The sequence below is a fragment of the Rhamphochromis longiceps genome, linkage group LG3 (genome assembly GCF_057381845.1).
Source record: "Rhamphochromis longiceps isolate RC_006_pf linkage group LG3, R_longiceps_female_GT1.1, whole genome shotgun sequence".
NCBI classification, from domain to species: Eukaryota; Metazoa; Chordata; class Actinopteri; order Cichliformes; family Cichlidae; genus Rhamphochromis; species Rhamphochromis longiceps.
In genome coordinates, this window is record NC_140559.1 from 39,159,369 (window position 1) to 39,179,950 (window position 20,582).

Here is a 20,582-nt window from a genome sequence, read left to right on the forward strand (position 1 = left end):
AGATCTCTTTTGAAGAAGACATTTTTAATATAACATGACACTTTACTTGGGAGTATATGAAGTCACTTTGTCAAAACTGCAGCTTCTAACTTGTGATAGGAACATACTTTGGCTCAAAAAGACTGGATATCATTAATGAGAGACACATTTGACAGATCATGGACAAACAAGTCATTCACAACAGTTTAAATATTGGCAATCATTTTTATTTATTGATTTATTTTTAGCACAACCTCAGATAAACAGGAAAGGAATCCTATGAAAGCAGTCTAAAAACAGTTAAATTAAAAATACAGGACCATTAATTTGACAAACCTTTGAGAAATGAGTGCAGTACCTTTGGAAAAGTGTCACAAAAGCCACACTAACCTTTATCCTGCTTTCCCATCTTCTAGACTTTGGTCATAGTTCAATACAGCATCAATGTAGCTATAGCTGACTGCAAAACTGACTTCATCTGAACCCATTCATCATTAGTACAATAAGCCCTGTGTGCAGTATGTTGTCAACTTTATCCCCCCCCCCCCCCAGAAATTAAAGTAAAATGGAAAGAAAACAATGAAGTACATGCAAGTGAAAAAGTCCATTTAAACTCAATTTAAAAAAACAAACAAAAAAACAAACACCTGTTAAGAATAGATTAATTAGAGCGGAAAAAAAACCTTATAATTTCAATGTCCTTTGTCACAGTGGAGCACCTGGGTCACCTTTCAACAGCCAAACAGTGCGAGTCATTCAGCAAATAAGTGTCAAGTTCAATGTGCTCACAGGTTTCTTCACTGCTTATTTTAGGTCTTGAAAGACATTAATCAACATGGTAGAGGTGAAAAAGTTGGCATCACAACTTCTTCACTTCTGCATAACAGCCAGAGCTTCCTTCCTTCAGCTCAAGGCCAGGATAGAGAGGCTGAGTAAATACTGTGCGCACTTTGTGAAGCAGAGTCATGGTGTCAGAGATGCTGTAAAACGACAGAGTACCTGACCTGTAATCCAGGTACACGCCAATCTGAGAGGTACGAGGACCTGACACCGCCTTGGCTACTGAGTCATGTCTGAAAGTATAACCATCTGCAGAGCACTCCAAACTCCAGGACTTGTCATTCTTCCCAAATTCTGAGTCGAATGATGTCCGGCTGATGTTTTTGTAAGACGCTGCCACTGACCAGGCGCCACCACTCCAACTGACCTCCCAATAGCACCGCCCTGTTAAACCCTCTCTGCACAGCACCTGCTTCACACCTCCAAACCTGTCCGAGTGAGATAAATGAAAACGCTCATAGCAGCCACTCGTCACTCGTTTAGATTCTTGTGAAATGACAAAGCATTTGTTGACCGAGTTGGGATCCAGTGTTAGAGGACAGTGATCTGATAGACAAGCAAACCAGGAATATCATCAGCCTTCTAGTATTTATTAAGTGATTACTTCATTTATATAATGATCTGCCTTAACAGTTTTACTTACAGCGCAATAACTCTCCCCTGGTCTTTGGCACAGGTGGCAGCACAACATCTGTAACAGACACTAACAGGGAAAAGAAATATATATAAAAATAGAAAACAGAGGAACTGTATTCAACTATTTAATATTTCCTTCAGGCACCTTTACATATATATGCGCACCTGTGGCAGAGATCTCAGGCCATGTGGTCTGCTGAAGGTTTTTCATGTCATCTGCCAGGTCAGACACATAGTCAGTCACCGCTTCCATTGAACGTTTAGGACGAATAACAGTGCCTCTTGGCAGGTCTGGCGATTCACATGAGATTGAGAGAGACTGGAAGATCTAGAGGAAAAATGACAAGTCAGAACAGAAAAAGCATATTAACTGCATGTTACATGGAACATTCTGTCTCAATTCATTAAAACAAAATTCCAGGGGAAAGACACTTCCTAATGGGAAGTTTCATGTCCCTGCTGCCAAGGTGAGAGTGTTTTTAGAAGTCTTTCTAGCATTGTTCTCCGGGAGTTTTAACTGAAAACTACTTGATCTAGGTCCTTCAAATCTGGGGTGGGGGAGTCTCCTGTACTATGGCTCTGCAAATTAACAGATTTGGAGGCCTGCAGAAACTGCCATGTTGCAGATAGGAACCTGACATGTTTATCTTTCCGTATATAAAGGCGCACAATATTCCCAAAGTCCAAATCAGGCAGCTGGTTTCACAGATAATATAGCCAAAATATGGAAACATGGGTGTAATATTCTCTAGCACATTTTACTACGGTAATACTCGTGTCTTGCAGCTATAGATGCTTGATTGATTCTGAATTGAAATAATAAAATGTGTACGAGGTGAAAATTATAAAAAGAAAGACTGGTTGGTCTAGAACACAACTTTTACCTGAATGAAATGAATATGGTCAGCTGTGTGAGAAACCTGCTCCACATCAGCATCTCTTCTCCTCAGCGTGGCTATCTCCTCCTTCAGCTGCATCTGCAGATCTTCTGCCTCAGCTATTGCAGTTTTCCTCCGAGCTTCAATCAACTCCTTCATTAAAGCACGTCGTTTTTGGATGGAGGAGATCAGCTTGTCAAAGAGCCTGTCATTGGACTTCACAGCAGTCTGACACCAAATCTGTTTATATATAATGTATAAAGAAGGTTCAATTTACAATAGATGCACAACATAGAAAGTTTTCTAGATTCACTTTGTTCCTGGCAAAAACATATGAACATAAAATAAATTCAAAACAAACGTAGCAGGTGTACACCAAAATGCAGGAATACGTGTTGCAATTACAGACAGTCATGTTATCAGCTCTCACTGCCAGATGTCAGAACCTGTACAAAAGACACTGCTGTGGTCAGAGCAGAAACATGTTTTCTAGTCTTATTTCCACACCTCAAAGTCCTTCACAGCTTTGACCAGCTCATTCAGCTCCTCTTGTCTCTCCTGGAATCTCCGCTTGACTGCACTCTGGATCTCACCAAGTTTTACCTGTAAGAAGCAACCACGAATGTGTCATTGTGAATATTTCAGTCACAGGAGTCAAATTCAACCACTCTCCAGATTTACATTGGCTTTTTGTCTCTACCTGTTTATCAGCTCTTTCTGCTGCAGCTGACACTGTTGAGTGGCGCCTGTGATCGTCCAAGGTGCACAAATAGCAGATACACCTTTGATCAGTCTTACAGTAAACCTCCATCAGCTTGTTGTGCTTCGCACATATTTTTTCCTTAAGTGGCACTGTAGCAGACACCAGCTGGTGAAGCTTCAGCACAGGAAAACTGTGGTGAGGCTCAAGATGAGCAGGACAGTACGATGCCAAGCAGGTCAGGCAAGACATGCTGGCTTTGTTTCTTTTGGTCCCACAACAGAAATCACAGGCAATGTCTGTTGGTCCTGCAGGAGCAAGAGGAGAAGCTGGACGGGCCTGTTGGGTTACTGTCCTCTTCAGCTTCTCTACAACCTACAGTGATCAAATAAAAGCGGTCAAAGGTTTTGCACGACAAACAGAATCGAAACTATAGAAAAATGTGTTATTTATTTTAAGACAGCACTATCATTTAGATAGTGCTGTCTTTGCTTAGGCTGCTGCCCCCGCGACCCGGCCCCGGACAAAGCGGATGAAGATGGATGGATGGACTATCATTTAGAAAGCATGTGCTATGATGATAATATAATTCATTTAAATATTTTAGGGGTAACAAGAGCAGACAATGCAAACACCCACAAGAAAATCTAATGACATGCCAAAGAAAATATAAAATTATGATTACTGGACACTTTATGAGGTGCATCTGTTCATCTGCTCGTTTCAACACAAATATCTAATCAACTAAACACATGGCAGCAACTCGCTGCGTTTAGGCATGTAGACATGGTCAAGATCACCTGCTGAACTTCAAACTGAGCAGATGATCTGCAACAGCCACTTCCACAGCAAGGAACACACAACTCAGGCCAGAATTCACACACGCTCACTAAAATTAGACTACTGAAGAAGACTGTCGCTGGTTCTGAAGAACACATTTCTCCTGCAACTTTGGCATGAACAATATAAGAGCATGGATCCATCCTGCTTTGCATCAGTTCCGGTTTGTGTTAGAATGCTGTAGAGGCGATATCCTCTAGCACACTTTGCCTCCCCCAGTCCAAACACCACAGTCTACCAAAGTATTGTTGCCTACCATGTCCATCCTTTTATGACCGCAGCATGTCATCTACTGATGGCTACTTCCAGCAGGCTAACACACCATCTCAAAGCTCAAATCATCTCAAACGGTTTCTTAAACATAACAATGAGTTCACTGTACTCACTTATACCAGCTGCCCTTCCTGACTCAACCCAAAGGGATGTGTCTCAGACTAGAATCAAACCAAGCAAACCACCACACCATTAATGAAAATCTGTTTATAAATGTTGTAAATGAAAACAAACTAGAAATTGGATAACGATAATATCAGAAAGAATAATTTAGAAAAAGAAAAATATTTCTCAATAAGTATTTCTCTGAGCTCCGAGTATCTGAACTTTAGTTAACTTGCTACGTTTTATTGTCATTTTATTTATTTTTATTTATTTTCAAAAGCAGCACCGTGGATGCATCACCTCAGCCAGCATGTTGTTCCTCCCGAGGACAGGCCTTGGGCTGAAGGCCTCCCTACACTGAGGACAGCTGTACGTTCCCTTCTCCTTTTCCTGCTCCCAGCATCCCTCGATACAGCTTCTGCAGTAAGTGTGTCCACACTGGATGGTGACGGGATCTTTGAGCAGGTCCAGACATACCGAGCAGTAAAACTGATTCGGCTCCAACTCGACGCCACACTGCGGCTGCCACTTCTCTGCCATTTGGATGAAACCCACGTGAAGAACACTTCTCGTTTTCTCTGAAAAAGCGGAGGTTTAAAATCTTAGCGTTTCCGATTCATCATTACTGTACAATTTATATACTGTGGGAGTTACGAACTAGCAGATGCCACCGATAAACTGCAGATTACGAAAACTTGTACAGAAAATAAAAATACCAGGCTCGGCAACAGACCACGTGAACTGGACGGACACTCAACATTTAACAAGGAGACAAATTGGGTTGCAGAACCAGTCACATATTTTTTTTTCCCCTGGTGGCCCTAAGCCTCTTCAGTACATGCTCTACTAATACACTGTCTGTAATATGAGACCCACCAAATCAAAAGCGCAGTCCATTGACAGGAACCGCAAATAGTCGCACCTTATCTAAGAAACACTGTAATCAATTCACCTGTGAGCCAAGCGCGGCAAACAATCCGGAGTCTCAACACTGATTGGTGCTACGTGTCATGCGTAACAAGGGTGGAGGTGGCGCAGCAGCATCAGACCACAAAGAAGTTGGTCCGCAAAGCTGGGCGTACTAACCAAAACAAAAGTCGATACAGACGTATTAAAACGCTCTTCTTCTTCTTCAGTCGAGTTTAACGGCAGCTTGTATCCAAAACTGTTGCATTACTGCCATCTTATTAAAACACTCCTCCGAAGTGCGGGGCTAAATACCCAGGTCACGTGACTACGACTAAACGAGGTAATGGGTACCTGCTGCTTCGACGCATGCCAGAGACATTTGGGGTGGTCTCCGCAATTGTTTAATTATTTATTTGATACTACCGCTTCTATTTATTACACATGCTCGAAAGAAAACACCATCTCTCTCATTATTATTTTTGCTGTGGATTGTAAAGAGCCTTAAAAACAGCTGGAAATCTGTGTGGTTATGTCATCAAACACGCAGACTTTTCTCTGTATGTTTTACTTTATAAATTGATTTATTGTGAGCAACACGAATGTTGCTGAAGCACATTGATCACCACAGTCACATCCTGCTGTCTGCAACGGTCTCAATACCTTCTCTCTTGTTTGTGCAGGGATTTCTCCAAAACGTGCTGATCATAAGTATTGTGCAGGGATTGTCTCTGTCACTGTTTCACAGAAATCTTTCAAACTTCTACTATATTTACAAAAACAAACAAAAAACAAGGTTATTTAGTTTAATTGTAACATTTAATGATTAGTGTCTACATTTTTTACAAAAAATAAAATAAAACTGCGGAATAACACGTATATGTCAAACAGCTAACATAACATCAAAACATTTAATAAAAATGACTTGACACAAAATCTGTTCAGACGAACAACAAGTAGATCACACGTCCTTTGCTGCCTGTTGAGATGAGCCATCTCAGTAAATTCAATCAAGAGTTGAAGAGTTTTCTTAAGTAGAAATGTTGTTTCTCATGTAGCATCAATGGTGAACTTTCTTGATCTCATCTGTTTGTTTAGCAGCTGGCTCGTATCTTCTGGATCATTTTTGTAGCTTGCAGTCACTTTAACTGAAGATCTAATTTGTAGACTTTTAGAAGTTATCCTGCTTTGTCTACATTGTGGCTGAATGTCAGGTAGTTCTGTAATCTACCAACTTACATGCTGTTTGCTTGCTCTGCAAAACAGATTAAAATGTAATTACTTTAGAGGTGGATGCAACTATTCAATAACTGATAGGGAAGACAAAGAAAGTGTGTTTATAGGACACAATTCATACGCAAATGGAATTTCTTGAGTTTTACCTTAAAGGAAATGACCAATGTAATTGTGAATAAGCAATCAAAAAAAGTGGGGAGTGCTGAGAAGCTACAGCTGGACAGAAGGAGAGTGAAATTGCTTCCTCACAAAGTTTTGTTGATTATTGTTTATAGATTTCTTTCCAGTGATATGAGGTCTAGCAGGTGTGTAGGGGAGACCGGGGATAGTTGTAACATTTTTGACATTTCTGTCTGTAAATTGAAGCTCTTTTAAGGTGGTGGATTCAAAATGTAATGCAAAGTATTTACATGTCTCTGCTATTAAATAGTGCAGCTATTTTCTCTGCAGCACAATTACCCATTGCATGGTATGGTCTCAAACACGAAGAGTGAAATGTTACAATTAACCCCATAGTCTGGGTTAGTTGTAACATATCCTGGGGTGAAATGTAACACAATGAAATAAGGGTACTGACAAAACATTAACATGTAATCTTTGTTTATTCAACGCATGAATGCACTTACATCCATTTATGTAGCTGTGTGTGTGTGACAGAATGCAGAAATCTAGCTTTTGAACATATTCCAACCCCCCAAAAAAGACAAATTATGGAATTTTCTGCAACTGAATATTTCATTAATTTTGGTTGGTCTTCCTTGAGTTTGGCCTCATTGGCTCAGTGGGCATTATAACCTACAACTCTTGCACCAATTTTGAACATAACAATGAAGCTGAAAAATTGTAGTTGTTCACCAGCATCGCAATTCCATTACTTTTTATCCTGGCTTACCTTGGTGTGGTTTGCAGAGTGCTTCAGAAAGATGAGGAAATCTGTTTCTTGCACCCATCCCGATTTATTTCCACTACCAGTACTTCCTACTGGTCCATCTCTGACACAGTGGTCTGCATAATGTATGTGTGGGAACACAAACAGTGAAGTAGTTGTGTTGCTAATGGCATTAACCGCATATACAAAAGCGACCAGTGAACCTCTCTCTGCTGATGTCGTTGCCCCAACTTGTTTAATATAAGTTAAAGTAATAGTGTGGTAAGTTGTAACATCTGCATTATTGTTACAACTGACCCAGACTCCTATAGCCATGAACTAGCTAACATTACAGCCAACGGCTAAAACATTAGCACTAAAGACCTACACAGAATATATCCCCACAGACATACAAATAACATAATTCAAGTTTGATGAGTTTAACTGCAAAGCAGATAATGCTATTAGAAATTGAAATAAAGTAGAAAAACTTACTTTTTGGCATACAAATTACTTTTTTTCATGATAAATTGTCTGTGTTTGACGAAATGTGCTGATTTTTCACATGTGATAGCAGAACTGAATTGGGCATGCACAGGATGAGTCACATCATTTGAAACTTAGCCCTGATTGGAGAAATTGGAAGTGTTACAACTATCCCCGGTCTCCCTACTCAAACTTATTTCAGAGGTATTTTGATCATTCTTTTGTTAGGAAGCAGAAGTTCTTCCAAGGTTTTCTGTAACTAATGGAGTCAGTGTAATGACATGACTACACATGCACACAGTGCACTGACAGTATGTGTAGGAAATCACAGTATTGTAGGGTGGCACAGTAAATATGCAAACTCGCATATAGAATAGAATAGAATAGAATAGAATAGAATAGAATAGAATAGCCTTTATTGTCATTGTACAGAGTACAACGAAATTGGAGTGCCACTCCCTTGGTGCAAGTTTCAATAATAAATATAAATGTAAAATATAAAAAGTACAAAAAAAACAATCGTAAGTACTCAAACAATAGTATGTACAATATATACAGGATAGCAGCATTAATATAATGACAGTATGAATAGCAGCATAATATAATGACAGTGACGGTATGGAATAGGTTCAATTGTTTTTGTGCTTATTTACTACGGTGGTAGCTCTGGGAAAGAAGCTATCCCTGAATCTGTTTGTCCTGGTTTTATGTGACCTGTACCGTCGGCCTGACGGTAATAGTTCAAACAGTTGGTTGCTGGGGTGAGAGTGGTCCTTGATGATATTGCCAGCTCTGCTGAGGTACCGAGAGTTTGCAGTGACCTCCAGGCTGGGCAGAGAGCAGCCAGTGATCTTCTGGGCTGTGTTTTAGAACAACATGACAGTTTTAGAACAACAAAGCAATATTCTAAATGTTCATATACAACTATGGAGCACTGCACTACCATAGGCAGAGAAATACATTCAAATCCATATTTGTTTTATTCTGGAACAATCACTGCTAAGTAATAATGATTACTTAAAAAAAATATATATATATCTTTTTTATAAACAGGAGTGTGTTCTTGTTCGGACCTTTCACTAGACTGGCATTGGTTAGCTTGTCTAGTCAATTGTAGTATGTGTAAACTATGATGTTTTCATTTGCAGTAGCAGACTTAAGTTCACCTAGCACTCACATATCAACACTTATAGTTGTCTCTGTCCCCGTTGCTTTATTGGGAAGGTTTCTAGGTTTTGGATAGGCAATGGACTCATTCAATCAGGGGTAGGGGAACTCCAGGCATCAAGGGCCGGTGTCCTGCAGGTTTTAGATGTGTCCTTGATCCAACACAGCTGATTTAAATGGATAAATTACCTCCTCAACATGTTTTTGATTTCTCTGGATGCCTGGTAAAAAACTGATCATTTGTTTCAGGTGTGTTGACCCAAGGTGACATCTAAAACCTGCATGACATCAGCCCTTTGGGCCTGGAGTCTCCCACCCCTGATTTACATGAACAAACTGGAGTCTATTAGATGCTCAAATGAAGCTTTCTGAAGCATTGAAGCTTGTGTTAAAAACGCTTCATACTAGCTTTTCAACACATTCCTCTCTGGTGACATCTGGTGGCCAAAATTATGAAGAACAGCTTGAATCTACAAATTAAAGTGTAGTGCTTCATTATGACTGCCCATTCTACAGAGTTCACTGTTCTGTCTGATATTGGGCCTACACGTTTGTTGCTTTGAATATGTATGTTTTTTGGGTGAAATAATTATGTCTATTTGCTTAATAGATAAATTTGATCAATAAGCTTCCCTTATTTAAACATGTGCCATGGTGTGGTCTTTCTTTGCTTGTGACTTTTTGATGTTGGTAAATACAATAAATGAAAAACACATTAATATACATATAATAATGTACAACACATTATGGTACTTATACAATTAATCACTGGACAGCTGGACAGGTATGTTTGTAAATAATATTATTAAAAATAAAATAAACACAATCAAAACAAAGACAAACAACAAGAATAAAAAGCTGGCAAACCCACCCGATTGAGGAAAATCAACTCAAAATACTCCCACACAACAGAACCTCCCCTCTTCCTTGCTGGCTCAGTATCGCTCAATAGAATGATGAGTAGTTTGTTGTCACTCACTATCAAAGCACTCCACAAATCCCGCGAATGATCCACTTCCTTATAAACCATCGAATCAGCTACGTTCTAAATGTCACTGATCACATGACTCTGGCCAAACAAATCAAACCTTGACACAGTGCTTCTGAAGCAGTGTGGTTTTTGACACACGTGCTGGAGCGTCAGCTTTAAGTGGGCCATCATTAGATATAATTATTAGCTTTGAATTAGGTATTGTAAGCATATCTTAGAGCAACGATTAAACATAAGTTTTGTCATTACTCTAAGGGAGGGAGAGAGAGAGAGAGAGAGAGAGAGAGGCCATTATTCAGGCCATCTTAAACTTGACAATGTGACTTTGTAGTCTAAGTAAGAAAGTGTATGGAAGGTTTTGGGATGATTTTTGCAGCTGTTCCTCTCTTTGGAAACAGCAATTACACATTTATGTAGAAATGGGTTATCAGACGGTGCTTTGTTTTGTATGTAACATGAGATAACTTGAGATGCAGATAGAAATCCAGATGAGCCCCATGAACGCTCAGTCACAGCTCTCTCATACTGAAGGATATCACCCTGGGTTTAGTTCCCCCACCCCTGTTATAGAGGTTCATTTGATAGTTGGGGTTTTCTCTGTGCTATTGTCTGATCTTTACTTTTCAAAGGATTTTGAGGACACGGTTACTGTGATTTGGTACTATATAAATGAAACTAAAAATTGAATTGAAATATGGGCCATATGACCAAACAACTGCACATGCTGTTAATGATAAATTCAGAACAGTACTGGGGACACTTTTCTAGTAAAATGGAACTCTGAATATCTCATTTGTGACAGTGAACGTTATAAAGCTTCCATTGCTTGAGCCACAGCAATAATACTAAGGGTAAAGCTCTAACCTTTTTCCATGCCACACCTAGTGGGATGTTATTACACTTAAGTTATGACTAATATAGGTGTGTGCTTGGCCTCACCTATATTTACATGAAATAACAAATAGCCTGTCTGGTGTGTACTTCCTCGAACTTACACAGTTTGCAAAGCACTATCATGCGAATTTGTGATAGAAATTAAACTTGATTGTAAACAAAAAAAGGCAAACCACACTTCATTTAAACATTTTATTCACCTTAAAGCTGTGGAAGGTTGCATTATGCTGCAACATGAGTGCTCAAGTAAAACCCCAGTTATAGTTAAAAAACACCAACAGATTCTGGCCCTAAAGTAGCAAATGAGTTGCTTTAAAAAAAGGATGGGGTGTCAGAGTAACGTGAAAAAAGACAAGAGTTCAAGTCCGGCACTGGCAAAGTTACATCCTTCCAGTAACTGAAACACAATTGCTTTTTGCCAGGGAAAGATAGCCGTTGTCAGAATCAGAATCAGAATGGGTTTATTGCCAGATGTTGAGGTTTACAACATTAGGAAATTGCTGCGGTGCTTCAGTGCAAACAATAAGAATTAAAGTGCTATGTAGAAAGAAAGATATGTGCATGAGATATACATGAGATATATACATGAGAATAAGAATTATGAGTGCTACGTAGAAAGATATATACATGAGTGCAGGTGGTGATCAGTGCCAGACATGAAATGATGCAGTGACACAGCGTAGGGTCATGTGTTAGTGGCGGGGACAGTCATGTGGTTATTGTTCATGTGTCCAACAGCAGAGGGGAAGAAACTGTTCTTGTGGCGAGAGGTTCTGGTGCGAATGGACCGGAGCCTCCTGCCTGAGGGGAGCAGGTCAAACAGACTGTGTCCAGGGTGAGAAGGGTCAGCTGAGATCCGGGCTGCACGCCGCAGTGTCCTGGAGGTGTACAGGTCCTGCAGAGATGGGAGTCTGCAGCCAATCACCTTCTCAGCAGAGCGCACAACACGCTGCAGTCTCTGTTTGTCCCTGATAGTGGCTCCAGCGTACCACACGGTGATGGAGGAGGTGAGGATGGACTCGATGATTGCAGTGTAGAATTGCATCATCGTCCGTGTTGGCAGGTTGAATTTCTTCAGCTGCCTCAGGAAGTACATCCTCTGCTGGGCTTTCTTGATGACGGAGGTGATGGTGGGCTCCCACTTCAGGTCCTGGGTGATGGTGGTACCCAGGAAGCGGAATGAGTCCACAGAGGTGATGGGGGTGTCAGTCAGGATGATGGGGGGGAGTGGGGCTGTGTGCTTCCTGAAGTCCACAATAATCTCCACTGTCTTCTGGGCATTCAGCACCAGGTTGTTGTGGCTGCACCAGGACACCAGACGTTCAACCTCCCTCCTGTAGGCAGACTCATCCCCGTCCGAGATGAGTCCAATAACGGTGGTGTCATCTGCAAACTTGATTAGCTTGACAGACTGGTGGGTGGAGGTGCAGCAGTTGGTGTACAGGGAGAAGAGCAGAGGAGAAAGAACACAGCCCTGAGGGGAGCCGGTGCTGATGGTCCGGGAGTCCGAGACATTCTTTCCCAGCCTCACATGCTGCTTCCTGTCCGTCAGGAAGTCAGTGATCCACCGGCAGATGGGATCAGGCACATTCATCTGGGAAAGCTTGTCTCGGAGATGGTCTGGAAGGATGGTGTTGAAGGCAGAGCTGAAGTCCACAAACAGGATCCTGGCGTAGGTTCCTGGGGAGTCCAGATGCTGCAGGATGAAGTGTAGGGCCATGTTGATGGCGTCGTCTACAGACCTGTTGGCTCTATATGCAAACTGCAGGGGGTCCAGGAGGGGGGCCGTGAGGGTCTTGAGATGGGAGAGAACTAGGCGCTCAAATGACTTCATGACCACAGATGTCAGAGCCACGGGTCTGTAGTCATTTAGTCCAGTGATCCTAGGTTTCTTGGGGACAGGGATTATGGTAGAGGACTTGAAGCAGGCAGGCACATGACATGCCTGCAGTGAGGAGTTGAAGATGCCAGAAAACACTGGGGCCAGCTCGTTTGCACAGTGTCTGAGGGTGGCAGGAGACACACCGTCTGGGCCGGGAGCTTTCCGAGCATTCAGATTCTTAAACTGCTTCCTCACATCTGCTTCATGAATATGAAGAGTTGTGGTCGGAGGAGGTGGTGTGAAATCCTCTTTTGTGTGGGGTGAGGAGGGGGGTGTTGTAGGTGAACAGTTTGAAGGTGGTGATGGCTCTATGGAGGGGGGAGAGGTGGGGGAATGAGTGTCCAAAGTGCCTCTATTGTTGGGGTCGTTGGAGGTGTGAAGGCTGCCTGATGGCACTATTGCTGTTTGTGAGCCCCTCCAAATATCTTTCCTCCAGATGAACCCTCTTACTGCTGGCAATGGTGTTGAATTAATCAGAGCCTTCACTTGCTTTACCCCACATTTCCCTTATTCCCAACTGTATGAAAAATTTTGACACAGTGGCCCAAGGCAAAGTAAGCGAAGAAAAAAGAAATAGGCGCCTAAATGACGGAAACCGCTGAATAAACCTTTAATAGTCCCAAAAACCTCCAAATAAAAACAAATTTATGTACTGCCTCCTAAATATGTGAACATTATATGTAATGTAACATTATCAAGAGGTAATTAAATAATCAAATGTTCACATAAATATCTGCTTATTAAGAAAATCTTACGAAAATTCAGTAAAAGCTTTTCTTTTTTCTTGGACAGCCTTATATGTTCTCTGTACAGCTTCTAAAGGTGACTCTGCATCCTTAGCGGCTTCATTTCCAGTGATGCCTCCCATTACACCTCCTGCTACTGCTGCTGCCAAACCTACTGTCCCACCAGCTACTAGTGCTGTTTTTCCTACTGTTGCAGCAGCAGACACACATGCTAACATTTCTGTGACACTCATCTTCACAGATTTCACAGCAAATTCACACAATGTTACTACACCAAATAAAGCACCGAGCAAAGCTCCTGTTGCAATCCCTGTCGTTTGGATCAGAAACCTCTTAAACACACTAGTTTTAGCCTGGTTTCTGATCTCTTCTGGGGTTTTATCTGGCATTGAGTGTCTAATATGCTCTACCCGTTTCTGTATTGCCGTCTCCACATGTTGCAGCATTTTATTTGTGTAGTAACCTCCGTTTTTTTCCACCACCATTTTTTCTATTGTTTTCAGCAACTCCTCCAGCTGGAACTGGTTGCTCCTGTAGTTGTTTGGCTGGTTGTTGTTCCAGTGTTCGTTATCAAAGACGTGACACCGACCATCACACTTTGACACCAGATCACTCAGATTTTTGTTCTGACTGACAAAATCTTCAATTTTCATATTTTTCTTGAGCTGGTCACCGTGAGTGAAAACAACTACAGCATATTTTAGAGCTTCTTCTGAGAAATACTGAACTATCTTAGTGATGACAGCCTGCTCGTGCTCTGTGAATTTGCCCACTTGAAGCACAATGAGAAAAGCATGAGGCCCAGGAGCACACTCTGTCATACAGCTCATTATCTCAGGCTTCAGATCTTCCTCAGACCTTCCTGTGTCAAAGAAACCAGGGGTGTCAATCAGAGTGATGCTTCTTCCACTGACTGTTTTGGTTTCTGTTTGGCATTTCATTGTTCCAGAGTTTGGAGAGTCATAAAAGGTAAAGTGCTCCTCTCCAAGAATGGTGTTACCCAGGTGACTTTTCCCAGATCCAGTTTTTCCCAGCAGGACCAACCTCATCGTTGTTGAATCTAGAGGAGAACAATGACTCTGTTAAGTACATTTGTTTCTTACTTTTTTCTCCCTTCTTAAAAAGGTGTTTTGCTTATGGTTTGAAGTTTGAAACAGGATGCAATAGATACTGAACCGTTTTAGTCAGATACAGAATCAATATTAAATGATAAGATGAGAACACTGGTCCACTAAGGAAATTTGCTAGGTCAAGCCAGTGATTGGTAAGGTTAATGCAATCATTTACAAATTGGCTCTTTGATGATTTTTTTTTCAAATGCTCTATTAGATGTCACAATTTACTATTCATGTTTTAATGTAGTCCCTTTAAAAAAAGAAAAAAAAAAAAGAAAAAAAAATATATATATATTAGGGGTGCAACGATATTCGTATCGATATTGAACCGTTCGATACAGTGCTTTCGGTTCGGTACGCATATGTATCGAACAATACAACATTTGTAATTTATTTCATCAACTTTCCTTCTGACGATGCTGTCTGTGTTGAGCGCTCAGTGAATCTGCGTTCGACTACTCCGCCTAGGCTGCACTGTCGAGCGCAGATCCACTGAGCGCTCAACACAGACAGCATCGTCAGAAGGAAGAGCGCAGGGCAAGCTAGCAAGACAGAAGTTAAGCTCTCCTTGCAACATGGACCTCCCCCACTCTCATTCAGATCTGGCGTTTGGAATTATTTTGGTTTTCATGTGACGTATGACCCTGAAGGTAAGCGAGTCATGGACTAACCTTCCTCTCGTGTTAGCTTTCTGTTATCATCTCTTATGTTAGCGGGTCGGTTTTGACCCGTGAATTAAGTCAGCTATAAAATATACTAAAAACAATAAGTTATCATCCAATTTGTTTCTCATCTCTTGGTTACCTTGTTAGGCTTCCTTATTCATGAAAATGTTGGTTTTAATACTTTTGGCGTGGGCCTCTGGGTCTTTTTTTGTCACTATACCCCTCGATTTCAATTAAAAAAAAATTGTAAAATTAACCTCAAGAGAATCATATTAATAAATAAAAGGTTTCTGTGTTACATGTGTATTACTGAGGGGTATAGGACACATCTCTTAAATAAGTCTGTTTTATTGATTTTTTTTCATTTTAAGATTAATAACTAAAATGACATCTATGGTGTTACGGGTCAATTCCGACCCATAGACATTTACATCAAGAAAAGACAAAAAAAGGTTGTTTTTTTCAGCAGTAGACCTTTAATATAAACTGAAAAAAAGAAAAAGTCCACTCCTCCTTTGTTTTGGTTATAGCCGTGGGTAATTGTGGGCTTTTTATCACTTCCCAATGATACAGCTTCACCTCAGTTTCCTTTGTGAAGTTCTTGTCCGAGGTCATATCTGGTAAAAAATAAAATAAAATAAAATATCACAGCTGATATTGTGATCCTGCAGTCCAGTGGTCATATGGAGGACCACACATTTTCATTGTTTCTTCTCAGGGGTGCCACTCACAGCTTTGACTGTGAAAATCTGTACATTCCAGGCATAGTTGGTTTTTGCATCACAGGCTTCCCAGATTTTTCTGCCGTTTTTCCCTGGTTTACTGGGTATATATTGCCGGAAGGGCCATTTTCCTCAAAAAGTGGACAAGACGTTCATCCACTGTCACTGGCCCTGGGATGAACATCAGTGGAAGAAGCTGCACCCATCTCTCCCAGACATCCCTGATGGGAGCAAGCTTGTCAGACCTCGGTCTGGTCTCTCTGTTGTCAAATCTGAGGACTCTTGAATCAAAATGATATCAAATGTGTGAAGTGACATCGTTGTCCAGAAAATGTTTCTGCCTGTTGATGCATCCCATAGACGATCAGTGGCCTCATTGCAGCGTCTGTACACTCCAGCAAGAAGAACACCAATGAAAGCATCCAGGTATTCCTCATCATGTCGACATGGACTTTTTTTTCCTTCGAGGTTTATCATAGTAATGATGATTCTTTCTAGTGACAATGGCATAAATATCTCAAAACATCTCTTGATGTCACTGACTTTGGTCAGAGCAAACCTTGTGATTCCAGGGGTAATTTTGATGACATTTGCAGCAGCTGCCCTGCCATGTACATCATGAGGTACTGAGCTCCAAAAGATCTTACCATTTTTGGACTTGAATCTTTCAGCAGGAGTAGCTTCAGCACCAGCGACCTCCACCTCTGATCAGATGTGTCTGTGTCTTCTGGATGATAGTCCACATTGTCTTCCTCCTTAGAAACCTGCCCATCTGAATCGCTATGCTGCTCTGTGTCCTCTCCTTCATTTTCACCAAAAATATGATCCTGAACTTAGCTCACTGTGAATCTTCTTCTCATTTTTTGTATGCTGCAAATTGTAAATGTGCACTCTGGAAGTCAAATGGCCACTCAAATAGTGAATTCACCTCACATGCCCGTGTTTATTTTGTTTTGTTTTTGTGCAGGTATACTGCAAAAAACATGCAAAATAAGAATCCCCTAAAGCTCATATGATTAGGAGAGGCGCTTGCTCTAAGTGTTTTAGCTGACAGTGCACTTATGATTTCAGTTTTGGCTTTAATTATTGCTTTATACTCATAATATTATACCTGGGTCGAAACCGACCCTAACAACACAAAGGTCATAATTTCAACTAGGGCATTTTATAATTTAGTGAAAATATTTTTTTTTTGTTTTATTTTGTAGAAATAGAGGTTCCTGACAAAGTCAAAAAGCCTTGATACAATAAACAAATCTATGTGATTTTTTTATGCATTTGAAATTTAAAATGGGTCGGTGCCGACCCTAACACAAGAGGAGGGCTAAAGTAAAACAGTATGTTGGATGTGCCATGCAATGCTCAATTACATGGGTGGGAACTAGTGTGTTAGCGCAGTTAGCTCGTTAACGTGTTGGCCGTCCAGCCCCATGCACGGGGCGATCGGTGGTAGCTCGTTAACGGAGATTTGCCGTGTTGTGGCGTTAAGGTCATTTCAACGAGATTAACCTGAAAGCACTAGTGGGAACACAACGAATATGACTGCACATTTATGCCGACATCATCCTAGTGCAAAGACAAAAACAACAAGCATGCTACTAACTTTAGCCGAGTCATTTAGACAGCTGTTAGCACGTGATTCTCCTTAATTATGCTGCTGAGAATATAGCCCAGAAGAAGCGGATAGTATAGCTTTTATTTTGGAAAGAGACATTTCTATGTAATAAACTCTCTTTTAGAAAACAGGAAATACTTTGTATCAATAGGTAACTTCACATCTGAGCAGACAAGTATCACATGTGGAGTTCCCCAAAGTTCCATCTTGGGACCCCTTCTGTTTAACATCTACATGCTCCCACTGGCACAGATTATAAACAACAACAAAATAAACTACCACAGCTATGCAGATGACACACAAATATATATCACAATGTCACCAGGAGACCGAGGCCCTGTACAGGCTCTTGGTAAATGCATTGAGGAAATCAATGACTGGTTGTGCCACAATTTTCTCCAGCTAAACAAAAACAAAACTGAGGTAATAGTCTTTGGCGCCAAAGAAAAACGATTACAGGTCACCAGAGAACTTCAATCTATACATCTAAAAACCACAAACCAGGCGAGAAATTTGGGTGTAGTGATGGATGCAGACCTAAACTTAGAAAAACACATTAAGACAATAACAAAGTCAGCTTACTATCACCTCAAGAATATATCAAGGATAAAAGATCTGATGTCTCAACAGGACCTGGAAAAACTAGTCCATGCATTCATCTTTAGTAGGCTTGATTACTGTAACAGCATCTTTACAGGTCTACCTAAAAAATCAGTCAGACAACTACAGCTCATTCAGAACTCTGCTGCTCGAGTCCTCACTAAGACCAAAAAAGTGGACCACATCAGTCCAGCTCTGAGGTCCTTACACTGGCTGCCTGTCCGTCAGAGGATAGACTTTAAAGTTCTGATGCTGGCCTATAAAGCTCTGAATGGTTTAGGACCAAAATACATCAATGACCTCCTGACCCAGTATGAACCATCCAGATCCCTCAGGTCATCTGGATCCGGTCTTTTATCAGTTCCCAGAGTCAGAACCAGACACGGAGAAGCTGCATTCAGCTTTTATGCTCCTTATATCTGGAACAAACTCCCAGAAAGCCTCAGATCAGCTGAAACACTCAGTTTATTTAAATCCAGGTTGAAGACTCACCTGTTCTCAGCTGCATTTGAATAAAGCACCAAATCCACACTTTAAGCTTAAATTTCAAAACTTACATTTAACTACTGATTTTATCTACTGTTCTGATTTTATCTGTTTTGATTTTATATACTGTTGTTTGTTTGTTTGTTTGTTAATTAGTTAGTTAGTTTATTTGCCTGTTTTAATCAATTTTAAATCATGCTTTTTATTTGTTCTTGTTTCTAATGTCTCTGTAAAGCACTTTGAATCACCTTGTTGTTGAATTGTGCTATACAAATAAACTTGCCTTGCCTTGCCTTTTCCAAAGATGAGTGATTCCTCAATCAGATACAGGGCTTGCAATATCGCTAGCCCGACGTCCTGGGGCTACCAAAATCTATCTCTTCCCTGCCCGTCGGGCTATTGTAGGAAGGAAAAATATATGTCAATGCTTTTACATTCTTTCAGAAATGTAGCTGGGTAATTATGTCATTGGCATCGGTGAGCCACTGTCAATATGTGACATATTGAAATCGCGTTTGAATTTGCGCTTGTTTTTTTGCTTTCACTTTGCAATCACGCGAACTGTGTATAGAGAGCGACAGCACTGATCTGTGAGTGATGATAATTTGCGCACCAATTCCTCTGACAACGTCTTATTAATCGTTAGCTTACTATGCAAACATGACAAGTGAAATCTCCCGCAGCTTAAACATGTGAGAGGTTGATCACGCAGAGAATCGCTGAGCTTATGTGAGTGCATGTGTAAAAGCAGCAGGATTTATATTTGACTACGATGACCTGGATGACTGAGAACCTTCACAGACAGATATATATTTTAGTTCTGCTGAGCCAAATAAGACAGGTCAGGGTGAAGAAGTGACAGCCAAAGAAAAGCTTACCACAAAACGGAAAAGTTATGACAAATCAGACTATAAGGCAAAAAGAAAGTGCAGCTTTATGGTTTCATGGACAAAATAATTTCTGTGGCTGCAATATGACGAGCTAAATAACCAGGGCTGCACATAAGTGGTCCGCAGGTGCGCATTCGCTGTCAAAATAAAAAACACGCACAAGGGTTAGGGTTAAATTTAAAAACTGTACTTTTGAGTTAAAATATATATTTATAATTTTAATAAATGACAAATTAAAAAGGCATGAACATTTTTTTTGTATTGAAAAAATATCGAACCATGACACCAAAGTATCGAACCGAACCGAACCGTGAATTTTGTTTATCGTTGCACCCCTAATAATATATATATATATATATATATATATATATATATATATATATATATATATATATAAGCACTGTCGGGATTATTATCTGTGGATATTTTCTACACCAACCTTGATCTTGGTCTTTATGGTGAACACCTTCAGTGAATTTGTTTTTTTGGACTGAGCCAAATGTCTGCAAAGACAACAAATTATTACATTAGTAAGAGTTCCTTTATATATTCATTAGATGCAGAGGAAACAAAACGTGATTGGTGAATTATTGATACACATTATGTTAGCAAGTAGGAGCATAAATTAAGTTTTGTAAAGCCCAGTTGCCGTTCGAAAAAAATAAATGCTACACCAAAATTTGGTGTCAGAAAAGAATGATATTGGCAAACAAGATGACTTTTAATACTGTCACATATATATCCCATTGTACCACATGAATTTCTGTTGTGGTGTTTTACAATTTCATTTTTTCTAAGCACAACAAAATCAATATCAGACTTTAGTGTTGGTGGTAATTTTTAAAGAAAAAAGTGCTTTGTCATTACCTGATCTGACTCGTCATCGGGGTGAATGACAATGTGGATCAGGAGTGGTGTGATGCCCACTCGTTCCTCTTCAAATACATGAACTTCCTTCTTTAAAGCCCTCACCACCTCACTGACAGGAAACTGCAGTGCCATCCCAGCACCGAGGACGGGAAGAGCGACAGATCTGAATCCTTTCTTCTCACAAGAAGATAG

The 20,582-nt window shown here is 40.5% G+C and overlaps 2 protein-coding genes across 3 annotated transcripts in view; both read right to left on the reverse strand.

Annotated features, from left to right (window-relative positions):
* Nucleotides 1-272: 272 nt before the first annotated feature.
* The window catches only part of LOC146674572 (tripartite motif-containing protein 16-like), a 57,851-nt gene continuing 37,541 nt past the window's right edge, over nt 273-20,582 (reverse strand). Inside the window, exons 1-8 of one of the 2 annotated variants that reach the window (XM_085397147.1) lie at nt 5,128-5,204; nt 4,552-4,829; nt 3,034-3,408; nt 2,841-2,936; nt 2,340-2,573; nt 1,621-1,783; nt 1,463-1,522; nt 273-1,365 (exon numbers count right to left, since the gene is read on the reverse strand). In XM_085397147.1, coding sequence (XP_085253273.1) covers nt 839-1,365; nt 1,463-1,522; nt 1,621-1,783; nt 2,340-2,573; nt 2,841-2,936; nt 3,034-3,408; nt 4,552-4,791 — 1,695 coding nt within the window. In that variant the 5' untranslated portion in view covers nt 4,792-4,829; nt 5,128-5,204 and the 3' untranslated portion in view covers nt 273-838. Of the gene's footprint in view, nt 1,366-1,462; nt 1,523-1,620; nt 1,784-2,339; nt 2,574-2,840; nt 2,937-3,033; nt 3,409-4,551; nt 4,830-5,127; nt 5,205-20,582 lie in introns of those variants that run through there. The other variant, XM_085397148.1, reaches the window with a different exon arrangement.
* Nucleotides 13,433-20,582, reverse strand: part of LOC146674573 (uncharacterized) — an 11,666-nt gene continuing 4,516 nt past the window's right edge. The window contains exons 6-8 of the mRNA XM_085401085.1: nt 20,388-20,582; nt 19,960-20,023; nt 13,433-14,487 (exon numbers count right to left, since the gene is read on the reverse strand). The exon at nt 20,388-20,582 is cut by the window's right edge and continues 27 nt beyond it. Coding sequence (XP_085257211.1) covers nt 13,433-14,487; nt 19,960-20,023; nt 20,388-20,582 — 1,314 coding nt within the window. The remainder of the gene's footprint in view (nt 14,488-19,959; nt 20,024-20,387) is intronic.